The sequence below is a fragment of the Rhipicephalus microplus genome, chromosome 9 (genome assembly GCF_043290135.1).
Source record: "Rhipicephalus microplus isolate Deutch F79 chromosome 9, USDA_Rmic, whole genome shotgun sequence".
NCBI classification, from domain to species: Eukaryota; Metazoa; Arthropoda; class Arachnida; order Ixodida; family Ixodidae; genus Rhipicephalus; species Rhipicephalus microplus.
The window spans coordinates 78,012,861-78,028,296 of record NC_134708.1 but is presented as its reverse complement, the minus strand read 5'-3'; the positions used below and the strand labels follow the sequence as shown (position 1 = coordinate 78,028,296).

The 15,436-nt window shown below is 42.3% G+C and overlaps 1 protein-coding gene across 1 annotated transcript; it reads right to left on the bottom strand.

Moving 5' to 3' along the window:
* Positions 1-4,373: 4,373 nt before the first annotated feature.
* Positions 4,374-10,920, bottom strand: LOC142771920 (uncharacterized). The gene is made up of 3 exons (XM_075873908.1): positions 10,510-10,920; positions 8,340-8,600; positions 4,374-5,913 (listed from the first exon to the last, which is right to left on the bottom strand). The coding sequence occupies exons 1-3, from the start codon at positions 10,700-10,702 to the stop codon at positions 5,168-5,170; spliced, it is 1,200 nt and encodes a 399-aa protein (XP_075730023.1). The 5' UTR covers positions 10,703-10,920; the 3' UTR covers positions 4,374-5,167.
* Between the last annotated feature and the right edge of the window lie 4,516 nt (positions 10,921-15,436).

Sequence of the window (15,436 nt, the reverse complement as noted above, 5' to 3'; positions counted from 1 at the left end):
ACATCCTCAGCAACCCCTTTGAGAAGATGCCCTACCTTGTCATCTTCTTTCATGCGTGGGTCTACAGACTTGCACAATTTCAGAATCTCTTCAATGTACGTTGTGCATGTTTCACCGGGGACTTGAGCACGCTGCATTAAAGTTTGCTCAGCGCGCTTCTTCTCCATCAATGGGTCCCCGAAGCAGCTCCCTATTTCTTTCTCAAACGCTTCCCAGATCGTTAGTGTTTCTTCGTGGTTTTCAAACCACACCAACGCCATCCCTTGAAGAAACAATCCGACGTTGGACAACCGGGAGGCCACATCCCAACAGTTGTATTTACTCACATGGTTCAAGTGTTTCAGCCATTCATCGATGTCTTCTCCGACCTTCCCAGAAAAGCTTCGTGGTACCATCCCTACTGAAAAAACCCATATAATTTCATACAGGATCCGTATGCTTCAATACAGGGGTTACAGGGGTTAATACAGGAGCTGTGGGAGGACCAAATGGGGTATATAGGGCTTGTACAGGACCCTCGTGGTGCTATGTAGGAGCTGAATGGGACGTATATAGGGGTATGTAGGAGCTATGTAGGAGCTGAATGGGACCTGGGAAGAACATATAGGGGTATGTAGGAGCTATGAGAATGCTATGTAGGTCGCATCTAGCACAATATAGGAGCTAATGGGGCTGAATGGAGACCATCTATAGGACTTGCATAGGGCTCAATGTCACCCTTAAGAATGAATGTAGAACATGAATAGAACTTATTAGACTGAATATCTAGGCAAGTATAACTTTCTGGTATTGAAGTACCCAAATTTTCTTCAGCTCTATTAGTTAGCTGTACACATGCAACCCCAAGAAATAACCAATCTTAATTAGTATATATCATGAGATGCAAATATATGCTACAGCAAATTAGATAAGTATATCATATAATTATCAAAGTAATTTCATTTGTGATCACCTTAGTTGTATGCATACTTACATTTGCACAATTTATGGTATGATATTTATGCAAAAGATCATTCAAATGTATTTGTGCAATGAATAATCCTTTCATTAAACTGGTAAATAGTAAATAACTTCCTACTATATACACAATACACAAAAAATATAACAGACAATTCAACCTGAATTAGATTCCGGAGAGATACGTACACCTAGTCTCACTCACATGCTCTGGCATTGCCTCAAGGCACAAGGAGCCAGGATTACCAAGGAAAAGTGCGAATGATCTCTATGCACCTCGAATCTTGAGGCACAGCTCTGGGCTATCTATAAGAGGGCATGACACGGTCGAGGGGCAAGGCCTCTCACTTCTGACGTAGCGGCTGCCCTCTGTGCTCTAAACACTGAAAGACCTCAATAATGCCATTCATCCATCTATACTTCCCCTCAATAAAAAAACACATAAAATTTTATTATAAAAAGTTAATAAAAGGTTCTGCAGTACTAGGTTGTTGAAACAAAACTACGTCAAATTTTCAGTTTAAGTTTTCACGCATTGCTTGAAATGGTCAATCGGGGAGTTTCGTTGGCTTGGCACAAGCTTGCTCATTTAAGAACCGTACTTGGCTGTGTTTATTTGTCTGAATATGAATAAGAGCAAAAAACTTTTGTTTCATGTGCTTTCACCTGAACCTTTGAAAACAGCTTGTTGTACGTACGTATGCATGTATGCACCGGTGAACCATGTATTTCCAACGGCACTTATGTATTAAAACAAAATTGGTTCAAATGTTCAGTTCAAGTTTCGATGCATTTCTTTAAATAGTTCAATGGTGTTTGGGTGACACAGGCTTGCTTGCTCCTGAAATGTACTTGGCTGTGCTTAAAAGCTGAATACGAGCAAATAGTTCTAGAGATTGTGTTTTGTGTGCTTCCATCTTAACCTTTGAAAACATGAAGAGCCTAAAAATGCCAAATCTCTTAACTCAATTAGTATTATGTATATTTGTTTTCTGAAATAACTCACGCAAGACATGTATAACATTCCTTGGAAATTAGAAGGGCCTAAAAAGGACCATAAGTTTTTTAGCTCAATTACTTTTTGGTTCTTTTACATGAAGAAAACAATTTTTATTTTGTATATATCATCACAATAAAGTATATCCCAAAGTATATAAGATATATTCCCAAAACCTTTTAGTTACATTTGTGATTAGCTTACTTGCCCACATGTTCAAGTCCATTTACATAACTTGTGCTGTCTACACAAGCCTATTCATACAAATGTTGTATATGTGCTACTGATTGATGTTCCTTAATCCTAACGAAAAAGAGTGAATTATGCAACTATATCGGGCTAAATTTTGACATAGTTTAGAATACATGTGGAGGGTCTCTGGATAGGTAAAATAGCCTACAGCCTGCTCTTGCTTGGTATATATTTTAGTGTTGTGCCAGAGTGAAACTTATGTATGTCTATGCCATTTATCATATTTTATGTCTCATTCATATGGCATGTGAAAAGGTTTAAAAATTTGAGCACATTGTAATGAAGTTTTCAGTCCTCGTAGCGAATTGCTTTCCACACAAAAAGATGAAAAACATGTTTCTTTATTTCTACATATGAACTGGTCAATTCTGTACGAGTCAGATTCAGAGGACATGCTTCTACTCCAGTACAGTTAATACATAAAATCTCGAAATAATACAATCCAAGGCAAGAAATTATTAAGATAGCTTTGTACTATTGGTGCAACATACTCCCCACTCAGTACAACTAGTACATAAAACCTCAAAAATAAACATTGACACTCAGTACAGCTACTACAGGAAACCTCCAAAAACAAACATTGCCACAATGCAAAGCTAGAAAAAATAGCTGCGGCTATTGAGGTTTTCTGCGGCTTACTACAAAATGTTGCATGGCTTCAATTACATACAGGCATATATCCACATTCAACAGCAATGGAATGCAGAGCCATCATGTAATTTATTTATTTGTTCATACACACAACACTGCCAAGACAATAGTTGCAGTTACAATGCTGTAATATACAAAAGCACAAATAACAAGGCCATCAAAATGATTACCTTAAATGAAGATTTTAAAATGCAACAAAAAAATGAAAGTCAGCTGTTTACAAATCATTGGTTTGCCCGATACTGAAATACATTTCAACTGTTCAGCCACCTCACAGTATGACGCAATTGCATAAATACCATGAAATAAGTTCATAAAAAAGCAATAAGAGTCATTTACACTTGTTACATTCACATTTTTTCAGCTTCATTGCATGCTTATGTTTTATTATTGCAGACATTGAAATGTGGGTGCTTACAACAACGAATCGTTATGCTGTGCAGGATCATTCACACTTATAATCACATTCAGGAACCTCTCTCTTTCATATATTCCAGTGTATGTACAACCTGACATTGCATATGGACTGTTCCTTACCGGTCACACTTGAACTGCTTTAAAGAATTTTGTTCTACTGATAGTTGAAATCTCGAACTACTCTACATACTGCTTTTCCAAAAGTTTGTTGAGCAAATTACAGAACTACATCACCTGTTAATTTGTTTTGTATTGCCATATTCTTTTCTCAAGTTTTGTTATTGCACTACTTTACTGCCAGTGATTCTCAGCACAAACAGCACCTGCGATGTTCAAGAAGCTTCAAGACTGCAGTAGATCACTTTGTCAAGATTACGCCCACTTCTGGAACATTGCAGAATATTCTGGAACCTAGGTAACTGCTAACGAGAATGCTAGAATAGTCGATGGCAAATGTATAAACACTGATGCACCTCACCACTTGCCAGTTAATCAACGGCCAACTTTCTGTTTACTGCTATCAGAGCCAGTGGGAATCGCTGTAATCTGACCTTCAGTTTATGGGCCACAAGTTCAGCCGAATAAACAGTTTCATCTCGCAATCACAGTCTGCTCCCATTGTCCCCGTCACGCCCCCGTGACATCTTGTGGAGGTGCTGCTTCTTTCATGTGCTAGACTCCCCCGTCAAGCCGTGAACCCATTCCACGTCGCGGTGAAGACACCCACGCTGGCCACAAGCAGCGAACAAGCCGCAGGCAGCAATGTTTACCACCAGAGTACGAACCTCTACAAAACAAGGCTCGAACGACCATAATGGCCGTAGTGCGGGAAGAACTTCGCTGAATGTTTCTGTCATGCCAGCCACAAGTTTCATCGATCGCAGACATTGTTAGACAGAAAATCCGGCTCTCAATAAATATCGCTGAGACATCGCAACCGCAACCCCAAGCCATGAGCTATGCTGCTGCTGCCCGACACTACACTCCACCTCTCTTTGTTCAGAAACTCTTGTTCAGAAAGAAAACTGCCTCCTTGAAAGGCAAACAAAATATTCTGTATTTTTAAAAAGTACACTTTACAAAAGAAAATAATTACATATTTGAAGTAAGCACACAAACATAAACTGACCAAGTTTCATGAACATTGATCAAGAAATCAAAAAAATTTTTGAGTTCCATGTTATACAGATGTTCGTTTACTGAAAGTTCACTGCAGCTTGCACGTGCCAGCTAGGCACGACTAACTTTTACTCAGCCATCCGGAACTTCCTACAAGCATGGGTGGACAAATCTATCTTAGATTACTTTCAGGACCTTTCGCAAGACCACGAAGTGACTACTGTGTTTGGAGCAACACACTCACTTTTACGCCAGGCCATATGGAACGCCTCAATGTACGATGTTGTTCGAGCTGCTGTTCAACGTTTTTGGCCACAACATGCTCATATAAAGACAAATAAAAGTAATCTATGAGTTCACATACTACCATTCATGACAAGAACGAGCCTGCCGTATCAAAAGCAGCTCATTCAGTTACTTGTGTGGTTCGCAGCAATGTGTACCTGCCTTAACTGGATATGTTTCTCATCTGCCACAGAGGTTTGGTAGTTATGATGCTCGCCTGCAGACCAAGAGGTCACGGGATCATATGCTGCCCACGGCGGCTGCATTTTGATAAAGACAAAAACTACTGAACCACTTGCTTGGATTAAGGTGCACATTGAAGTACACCGAAGAGTCAAAACTTTTAAAGCCTTACATTACAGCATCCCTCATAATCATATCATGGTTTTGAAATGTATTTCTTTACCACTTCTGTGTCTGCCTGTGAAATTAATGTAACCTTAGTCACGTTCCACCATGTTAGGAACTGCACAAATGTAGTCTTCTTTGTCATTCAAAGAGACCAGAACACATGCTTCGCCAATGTCGTTCATAGTTAGAGGGAGGAGCGAATACACTAAAGAAAAAAAAACAGTCGGAAATGTGTGGCGGGAGTCCTGCAACGTTGTTGCCAGCAACTATCCTTGTGCAAAGAAGGACAGTCCCACCATTTAAAGCACAAGTTGGATCTGTCACCTCAAATATTCTTTTTATAGAATAAAAGCCTCCAGTTTTGCTCTCGAACACAGAGCTGTTTTTCTTTCCAGCTTTGTACGATTCACTGTGAAAGATTGTGCCCAAAATAGAAAACCTGAAATGTTCTTGAACGACTGGAACTTGTCCACACCATGTCTGCAAGCAAGAAGACTCCTGATGACTGAGAGAAGGAACTTGTTTCGGTGTTCCAAACAACCATGCAGCTCCAATGTGCCGTGCATGCTCAGTGATTGGGTTACCGAGCATGCTACTACAAAAACTGAGCACTTTTGATGGCAATGGAAGCCCTGCAAGCAATAACTGGAGCTCTTGTGCCATCACTACTCTTTCCAGCACCTGCGCAGGCACAGCTTTTGCAGCACTAACAAGTTTTAAAAGGTAACCATTACTGTTTTCGAATGCGAAAGCAGAATGGGCCCACAAAGGACCAAACTGTCTCGCAGCATCAGTCAGGTGGAGAAGCTGATGCACATTAAAGCTCATACATCGCTGTCCATAGAGCCCGGCTGCCTGGGATACAAAGGATGTCAGAAGCCGTCCTGAAAAATGCAATAAACAACTATTTCCTTAACGATGCTATAGAATATTACAACACCTTTTTCATGCAGCCTCTCTTGTTTCAAAGAAGTAACATTTACTGCGCATAAGCCACCAGTGAAGAGATGAACATATTAAAAAAGCTGTATTTAAATACTTTCAAAAGTGGAATGGCCTAAAATAAACATTACGAAGCAAGCGTTTTGTTCAAATTTATAAATATCGCAAAAATGCCAAAGTTCGCCTTTAAGCGTCATCACGCACTGGTGACAAGAATTTCAAAATATTGTGTAGAGCATCACAAGTGTACACAGGAGTTATCTTTCAGTAGAGGAGGGGGGGGGGTGAAAGTTCATAGCAGCATCCCCTTCCAAATACATCAATTTACGGGGCTGCCTTTGTGCACCCCCCCCCCGTCACAGACCCCCTTCCTCTCTATTACATCAATGTTAGGGCTGGCTTTGCACCCCCCCCCCCTTATGCACACAAGGGCATTGCGATACTTAGCCAATACATGCCTCACGTCGATATGCCTTACGTATATGTCTACATAAGCACATGCGAACCTGTGCGTACTACACCAGGCCGAGCCTCTGACATGGTGGCTATTCACCCAGTTTAAATTATAGTATGCTAGTATGGGGCACTACAAATGAGAAGAATTTAAATAAACTAGAAATCTCACAGAAGAAAGTTCTCCGCCTATTCAATGATTATTATGGCAACGCAAGGGAGATTCCTAGCGGTCCATTATTCATAAAACATGGTATACTCAAAGCAAGACAGGTGTATGAATATAGGCTATTACTTTACATTTATAAAAATAAACTCCACACTACTACGGCACCGGAAGGCGCACTCAAATACTCGCTCCGTAGGCAACCATTTCGCGTTCCTGCTACTAGGACTGGATATGGCAGAGCCCTGATTGCATACCACGCCCCACAGCTTATAAATCATTTAGGTGAACAATTAAATTTTAACCTCTCATTTACACAATTTAAATATCAGATAAAACATCTCCTCATTAATTGAGTATATTAAACATCATGTTTTCAATAAACTTCTGGCTAGGTTACACATATGCTCTCACCGTTGGGTACAAAACGCGTGTATATACAGTAGTATGTACGTACATATGGGCACATGTATGTATTAATATGCGAGTGTATTATATGAATATATCAATACGTATGTGTTTGTTTTTTTTAATATGTAATGAAAAGAGCCTCGATGTCTGATTCTCTGTCTATGCAGCCTATTTTTTGTACTTATATACCACCTATTTTTGCTTTTATGCTATTTCTGTGTTTCTATTATTATGCTGCTCCTTGTAATGTGATAATTATTATTCATTGTAGCACTTTTTGGTGAAATTTTTTCGCGTAGCGAAGCCACGTCAGGCCGAATGGCCTTTAGCTTCACTTTGTTTTTCTGTATTCTCTCCAGAAAGAAAATCTGTTAATTTCATTTCATTTCAAATCTCGACACAGAGGGCAACTTGCGACTGACCCTATCGCCACATCGTCTTCTCAGCTTTCGCTCTCCCTCTCCCCCAGTGATGGTCAAGTGCTGTTGGATGCTTTTCTTTTGCTTCACCAGCAGCTACTCCTCAGTGTCGAATCGCAGTCAGAGGGGCGCGTTCTGAGCTCGTTCACAAGGCCGCAAAATAGGCCATTTTCCAGGACCTGGGGACCATAAACTAAGCTTTTTATGCTTCTGAAAATTTCGTTCGTAACAAGCACACAGCTACAATGTAACTCACGGAGTCCCGGCCACTGCAAGTAGACGGTGTTTCAAGCAGCGCGTCAGCACTGACATATGCCAGGTGAGATTGAGAGGAGCAAGAGAGGGGTGCTCATTGAAAGGGTAAAGCAGCTTCAGGAGAGTATACCATGAAGGGAAGTGCAGAAGAGAACGAAAGGAATGATCGTCACGGTTTCGATAATCAAACGCGTCTAACTCCACTATTACAGCACCGTTTAGAAAAATTCTCACAGCCCCGTGTTTGTCATACACTCGTTCAGAGTTCCCCACCACAATTGAATTTCGACCTCTCGGTGGTTTACGAGCCTTCTAAAAGGAAGGGGTCTGCAACGCTTTTTCTTCTGAATTCTGCAGCACTGAAGTTAGTGTAGTGCTGAATACTGATGAACACAAAAAGAATTATCGAAATTGGAACACGGTAAAGGACGTTATTAGCCTTCAAAGTTTAAAACCTCAGCAGACAACAAAAAAAACAATCCCTTTCCCATTTCACTCTGAGTCTCCCACTAACATCAAAGGCCATTTCAAATCACCTCTTATAGAGACAGTCTTCTTGAGAACTTGAGTATTCTTTCAATGGCACGATTGTTTTTTACTGTGAACTGAAGACAGTTTTGTAAAATGCAAGTGATTGTGCTTTCAGTTGTCAACGTGTTCTTACCTGCACGATCCATGTGGTCAGATGACAGCTCTTGCAAAAGCAAGAGAAAAATTGCCTCAGACAGGAGGGCGAAGTGGCGGAAATATCTTGGCAGTAGCACAGGGTAGCAGCATGGTAAACAGTAAAATAGCAGCCAGTTTCGCCACTCGTGCGCCTTCCAATAGCACCTCTCTCGTAGCGTGCGAGGCAGCCGGGTGAAATGATGTGGAGGACGAATGTTCAGCAGGCGTTTGTTGATCACCCTCAATGTGCTTGGACGTCCTGTAGGGGGGCAGCAAACAGTTCTAGTCAACTACTAGTAAGAAATTCTCCATATGATTTAATGGTCCCCTGAAGCATTCCAAAGGAAGCTTTTTAAGCAACACTAAAAACATCATTACGTGGCAACTTCATGCATTCATGTTACTGCTGCGGACAGTGACATAGTGGACGCGGTGTTGTTTGCTGACCCAATAGACATGAGTTTGATCCCATGCATAGCAGTACCATTTTGACAAAGGCGAAGTGCTAGAAGTGCAAGTGCTGCATGATATCAGGGCATGCTTAAAGAAGCACTGACATCAAATTTCAAGATCAAGATATGCCCATGATTTGATCGCTTGGTATGAGTAGGCCTTTTTGGTCAAATTTGAATGGCATTGAATGCGAGGAAGTTATTTTAATTCGATGTCAAACAGCGTAGGGAAGCTAAGGAGAGAAAACTGGAAATATACTGCCCTGCGACATCAACACAAGAGCTGCGTGTTCGGTGTGATACATTCCACAAATACCACCCTGAGTGACGATACGCTAGTAACAGTGACGTCGACGATCTGAGTGTGTTTGGAGCCGACTCCCAGCCATGCTCTCACTATTGACTCTCCTTGCTGTGTTGAAGCGTGCGTGCAATTCATAGTGTTGCATCGACTGATTTGGCATGTGTTCCGCAGCATGAGTACTATCATTCAATGTGACAATACGTGCCAGAATGTCGAGAAACTGCTGCGCAGTGACAACCGGCACGTCGAGGCGTGGAACAAGAAGAAATAGCGTGGCGTTTCATGCCTTTCCAAGCCACGAACCTCAACATAGCCAGTGAGTTGATGCGCTGATGGACAGAGAGACTAGACGCCTAAGAATAGCCACATTTGCTCGCTTCACTTTGCGCCGAGCTGCTCCAGGGTAAATTCTGTGTTGGTGAATAAGGTGGGTTTCACTGGCAGTATGAGGCTCCTTGTGAGGGCCGGGGCTAAAGGGGAAGAGGGGAAGAACGAGTTGGCACTGCTTAAGCTAACCGGCCAAAAATGCATGGAGAGGCTTTAGTCTACATAATCAGAGACACAGCTGGACTGACTGCACGTGTGCTCCTAGCAGATGAAACGCCAGTGTGCGTGACGTCACCATTTTTTGTGAAAGCAACACCAGCTAAGCAGCGGCCTAGGTGTGGCCGCGAGGTAGCGCTGACAGCACTACAATTTGACGGCTTTCGACTCATTTTGAACCTCAATCGATAGCAGATATATAAACAATATTACAGATATTCATTCGTACCTCAGATGCGTTTTAGGTCGCGAATAGCTACTAAAGGTACGATAGCTACTCGTTGACGCGGAAATCTGGACATGAGTAAACTTGATGTCAGTGCTCCTTTAAGAGCTCCAGGTAGTAAAAATTTCCAGAAACCTCAACTAGGCTTGATAATGATATGGTGTGCTTGATAACCATATGGTCATTCTGGCATGTGAAATCCCCAAAACAACATTCCTGTTACAGCTAGACATTACACTAGGTGGCATTAGTATTCTTGTTTGAGAAAACAATGTGCTGTTTACATTTGAACACTAGAAGGGGCACTTTGAAAAAAGCCTTGGCTGGTTTCGTGGACCTAGATTGATTTATCCATAGACTACGTGCAATTGTTCACTACAGTATTTTCTACATTGGTCAAATGCCAGGCTTTTCTGATACCAATTTCCATCATTTTCCACAAGAAGCTTTCGAGAAAAAAAAAGTATCGCCCGTTCAAGCAAGCAAACCTTCAAATAGGGGAAGGTGCCAAAGTGTACATGAGACGGCATCATACAAACACATGTATGTCAAAAATTTGGCAGCAATACAAAAGTGGGCCATATGCACTGTTCTAAAATATTTATCCGTAATACTTCAACCATGAGGTGTATGGTGCACTCACCCATGTAGTATGGCTCATTGCTGTTTGACGAGTCGAACCAATACTCAGCAAACTGCCTTGTTACGCCCAGCAGAACACTATGCATATACTCCACTGTATAGCCCCACACAAGGTCGAAGTGTGGGAGTTTCACCAGTGGTGACACCCCTTTCAAGCCATTGACTGGGGTCTTTAGTCTAGATGCCAGGGTCATGTCTCTTCGGATGCCTGCTGATGTCCTCTCCACATCAGGTTCCGCATTCAAGTATATTAGGCGCCCTGCAATGAAATAAAGCAGGAACAAGGTAAGGATTTCACTGAGTAAATGCTATAGAGATTCCTTAAGGGCACAAGCACCACCAAACAGGCGCACAAGCCACTTGTTCATGGGAAAGTGGGTACGCCCCAACAACTGCCATAACAAGCACACTGCCTTCACACGTTTACCTTTGAACCTGTACCATGCCAGCACTTTTGAAATCAAGCAAATTTTGCAAGGTGCAGCATATTGCAGTGTATTCAGTCGTGAATTTCTGTGTTCACCTTCGATAGTGTCTGTGATTTCCGCTGTCAAGTGTTTATGTGTGCCACTGTTGAACCAGCTGAGTGGTTCTGAAGTATCGTTTTTCTTTTTTTTTCACCCGTTTGCTATATGGCATGGATTAAAACAAAAAGATTCAAGTTGATTGATATGTGGTGTTTAATGTCCCGAAACCACCAAATGATTATGAGAGACACCATAGTGAAAGGCTCCGGAAATTTCGACCACCTGTGGTTCTTTAACGTGCACCCAAATCTGAGCACACGGGCCTACAACATTTCCGCCTCCATCGGAAATGCAGCTGCCACAGCCTGGATAAAAAAAAGGAGGATTCAAGTCAGCTTCCTAGATAACGTCCAGGATCAGTCATTGAAATTCACGGATGCATTTGGAATACATGTTCATGAACACTCAATGAGCAAAGGCGAGGTTCTGTTGAGAATGTGAGAGGGTACAGTTTCAATTTATTAAAATGAGATACCTAATCTAGACAGTTAGCTTTCATCCCCACTAGAAGCAACAAATGATGACCATCTACCACCCTTTGTTCGTTTTAACAGCAGGTGTTGGATTTTACAGATGCCGATGGTGTTGTGAAGTGTTTGCGCAAAGGTGACCATAATACCGTAGATATATGTACTGACATAAGCAATATGAGATGCAACACTAATATTACTGTTTAAATGCAGTTGGTGAGTGCAAAATTGTTCATGAAATTGACTGCTCTATAGAGAGAAACGATATCTTTAGCAACGCCATAGTGTCACGTGTTCGATCTCAACTGCAGTGGTTGCATTTCTATGGATGCAAAATGGTAGGGGCCTGTGTGTTCCCGGTGCAGGTTAGAGGAACATAAAATGGTTGAAATTTCCACAGCCCTCCATCATGGCATCCCTCATTTTCATATGGTTTTTAGGATGTTAAATACTACATGTACTTATATTTACTGTTAATATTATTGCGCTTACGTCACATTCACCTCTGTACAAGCTAGAGGGTGGAGCACCGGACCTGTGCACGACCCGGGAAATTTTATTTTGTTGTGGCACAAAACAAAAAAATTACCATTTCAAAAATGTGACTTTACTACCTTCCCTCCTTCCAAAAAATTTATAACTATGCCTCTGTTGTTGACTAAACATCCATTTGGTATTTCAACTCATATTGCTCACAATGCCTTTTGACAATATCGGCACAATGAGCACATACTGCTCAAATGCCATATTCGACATACATTCTTTCGGTAGTACCTACACTGACTGAATTATTTTTTTCAAATTTTGCGCACAGAGAAGACACATGTAGGTGCATTTGTAAGAATATTCACTAAATGGCAACATGTTCTTTCTTTTGTGCACTCCCACACACTGAACGAACAGTGAGCAGCTGCAAAGTGTACTTACGCCACACAAACACTTTTCCTCATACAGAACTATTGGGCATTCTCGAATTGCCTGAAAAAAAGACTACTGATGATGCTCAAGCATTATGAAAGCTTGTTTAGGCACTCTGCTTTATGAATTTTCGTGCACTTACCCTCTTGGCTTTCTCCACAAGCCAGGCACCACGGGCAGCCAAAAAAGCCGTTGAACTGAACTTGGTTTCCAACTGCTGCCCTCGCCGGTGCATCAACACAGACACAGATGGTGTAAATCTTGCTGTGAATAACAGTTGAAGAGTATTTCCAAATAAGTTCGCCAGTCCTACACAAGGATTCAACAAACTTCTCCAGAAAGACCAGCATGTTGGGGTGTTTTCGTCCGTACCATAAGCCTCCAAGAATAACATTCTTATACCTGTAGGGCGCAGGAAGTTCATTTATTATCATTTGTATGGGCCATATTGAGGAATTAGATGATTTGTATAAAGGGCTGCCATCGGTGTTCAAGGTAATAGTCAAATCGCTCCACCTTAACACACCCTTTTCTCGCAAAGTGCGGTGCATCATGCCACTAGTGATGTCACGAATCAAGTGGCACCCGACTTCTGCCTGCTGCTTCAACTTGCTGAGGTTCTCAAACAAAACACCAGAGAGACTTTCTATAGTGCTGGAAAGTTGCATTTCAACATCCAGAATGGAAAAAAATGTGCCCCCGCTTTTTACGTCCGACACCCTCACAGTACTCTGGCAGACATTGCAAGTCAGGTGGATTTTGTCGCTAGAAATGTCGAGCAGCTTGCCACACTGACTACAGCAATAATGGTATTTGCTGACGGAATCGCATTTCGCGGACCACAATTTCCTCAGTAGGTATTTCGACTGCGGCAGGCCGCACTTTTCGAAACCGAACAAGGCTTCCACAAGTTTCAACAAGTCGTCCACAGCAGACCAGGAAAGGCCGTGAGCCGCTATGAACAACATTATTAGAACGATAGCGACTGCAATTGTGGTTGCTGATCCCGGAAGTGTTTTTGTTCCAAAATCCGCGACGCATCTGGCAAGCAATTCTGATTCGTCGAACGAGGGCACAGAACTACGGTCGCCAGAAATATCTCCTTCGGCTCCAGGGTTTTGGTCTCGATTTACAGAAGCGCCGTCTCCACAAAGATAGTCACCACTATCTTCTTCGGTTCCGGAGCTTGGGTCTTGATCTGTATCTCGGAAAGGTCGAGTGTCACCGTCTTCACTGTCATTTTCTGAATGATTGCTTTCGTTGTCAGGGCATTCTTCGGGGCTTTGGTATGCATTGTCGCCTACGCCATGCGCGCTGTTGAAAAAGTCGTCGCTTCCTTCTGGCACCTCTGTTCGTACTCCTATAGAACTCGTGTCAACAGAACAGCCGTCCATGAGACATCGATCTCCTGGTGATGTCTGGGACGCGTGAGAACTGTCTGGTGGCGAGTTCAAAACACCCGCGAGACGAGTCGTAGCGGTCGCCGAAGCACTGCTGGTCGACTGCTGGCTGTACCATCGCGTCGAACGGGGTACTACAAATTCAATGTCTGGTCCTAAATACAGCTTTCGACGTTTCTTTGCAGTTAGTTGACTCATGACTAGCTAAGCAAAGCACAACTGAAGACCACGATACGATAGTGGAGGTAACGATACGGATGACGGCGGATGAATGACAGCATTAACCGCAGTAGCAATATAGTCGGTATAGTGCCTGGAATGTAAACGTATGAAAAATAAACATAGTGGCGGAATGCAGACAATGTAAAAGCAAAACATGTAACGATCAGCAACCCACTAAATAAAAGTTGGCGCTGTGGTAGATAGTGGTGTTTAGATTCTTGCAATTGACGTGTACTTTTGCTATGTAGAGCACGTAACAGGTGGTCATAAAAGTAGTCGCTTCAAGGAATGCACTATTTTTGTTATCTGCAAGTTTATCACTGCACAGACTTTTTTTAACAAAGGACGGGACCGAGAGATTGTCTGTCCATGGTTAGAGTTTCATAAAATAATGGTCTGCTCATAACTGTTATTATTGCCCACTGATATGGCTACCTAAAAGTACTTTCCTTCATAAGCCCATCATTGAATGCCTCTGTATAAAGAGCCAGCTCGGAAACGAGAATTTTCCACCGGCAGCTGTCGATTGTCGAAATTTGTCATGTCTCAACAGCACTTCCCGGAAACCTGACCCCAAAATTTATCCGCTGAATCAACTAAAAGAGCCGGAAAAAGGACTAAGTAAAATTACTGAACACTACCGATTCTGTATATCCGTCTTTTCTCCATGTTTGCAGTTCTCTGAGCGCAATGCTTCAAGCCCACATATCCACTTTCCACGCGCTCGAGCCACCCCAGGTCACAGCTGCATTACTACCATGCAGGTCACTGCAGAAGCTAGGGGAGGGGGGGGGGGGAGGTTCAAACTTTTGCCCCCACTCCAAAAGAAATCTTTGGCTGCATCCTGGGTCCTGGGTACAGGTAGACACCTCGAATAACCTGAGATAGTGAATACGCTGGAGATTGACGTAAGAAAATGTTGCCGCTTATAGTTGCCCTCAGTGCACATGCATATATTTGCATTAATTTAACATGTAAAGATGCAGACGTGATTGCTGGCCAATGTCGACATGCAACTATCTCAATTTTAGTTATGCAGCAGGGCACCATTGATCGCTGCAGCATTACTGTTGGTCCTCCTTTGCCGATCTGAAGTACATGTACATGTTACTCACATGAGTATACTCACGGGATAAAACGTGCTATTATTATTTTTTTTGCTTTGACGACTTGTACGCGCAAGTACTCGAGATAGAAATATTATGTCGTGACGAATGTGGTTTCTATAAAGGCAATGTTGGCTCTGATCTTCGCATCCGAGTCGAAATTATATGCCGATATTGCAAGACGGGCTCATTACTTAATAAACAATTGTATCGGACCAGTTGCTATGAATTCATCTGTGTAGAAAGCGCAGTCACTATTACACAGAACAAACAACACAAGTGCTT

Excerpts from the sequence above, each read along its gene's own strand:
- LOC142771920 (XM_075873908.1), bottom strand. The coding sequence starts at position 10,702 with ATGACCCTGGCATCTAGACTAAAGACCCCAGTCAATGGCTTGAAAGGG. Across the intron at positions 8,601-10,509 it reads CAATGAGCCATACTACATGG|GACGTCCAAGCACATTGAGG; the intron begins GTGAGTGCACCA and ends GCCCCCCTACAG. Across the intron at positions 5,914-8,339 it reads TGACCACATGGATCGTGCAG|GACGGCTTCTGACATCCTTT; the intron begins GTAAGAACACGT and ends TGCATTTTTCAG.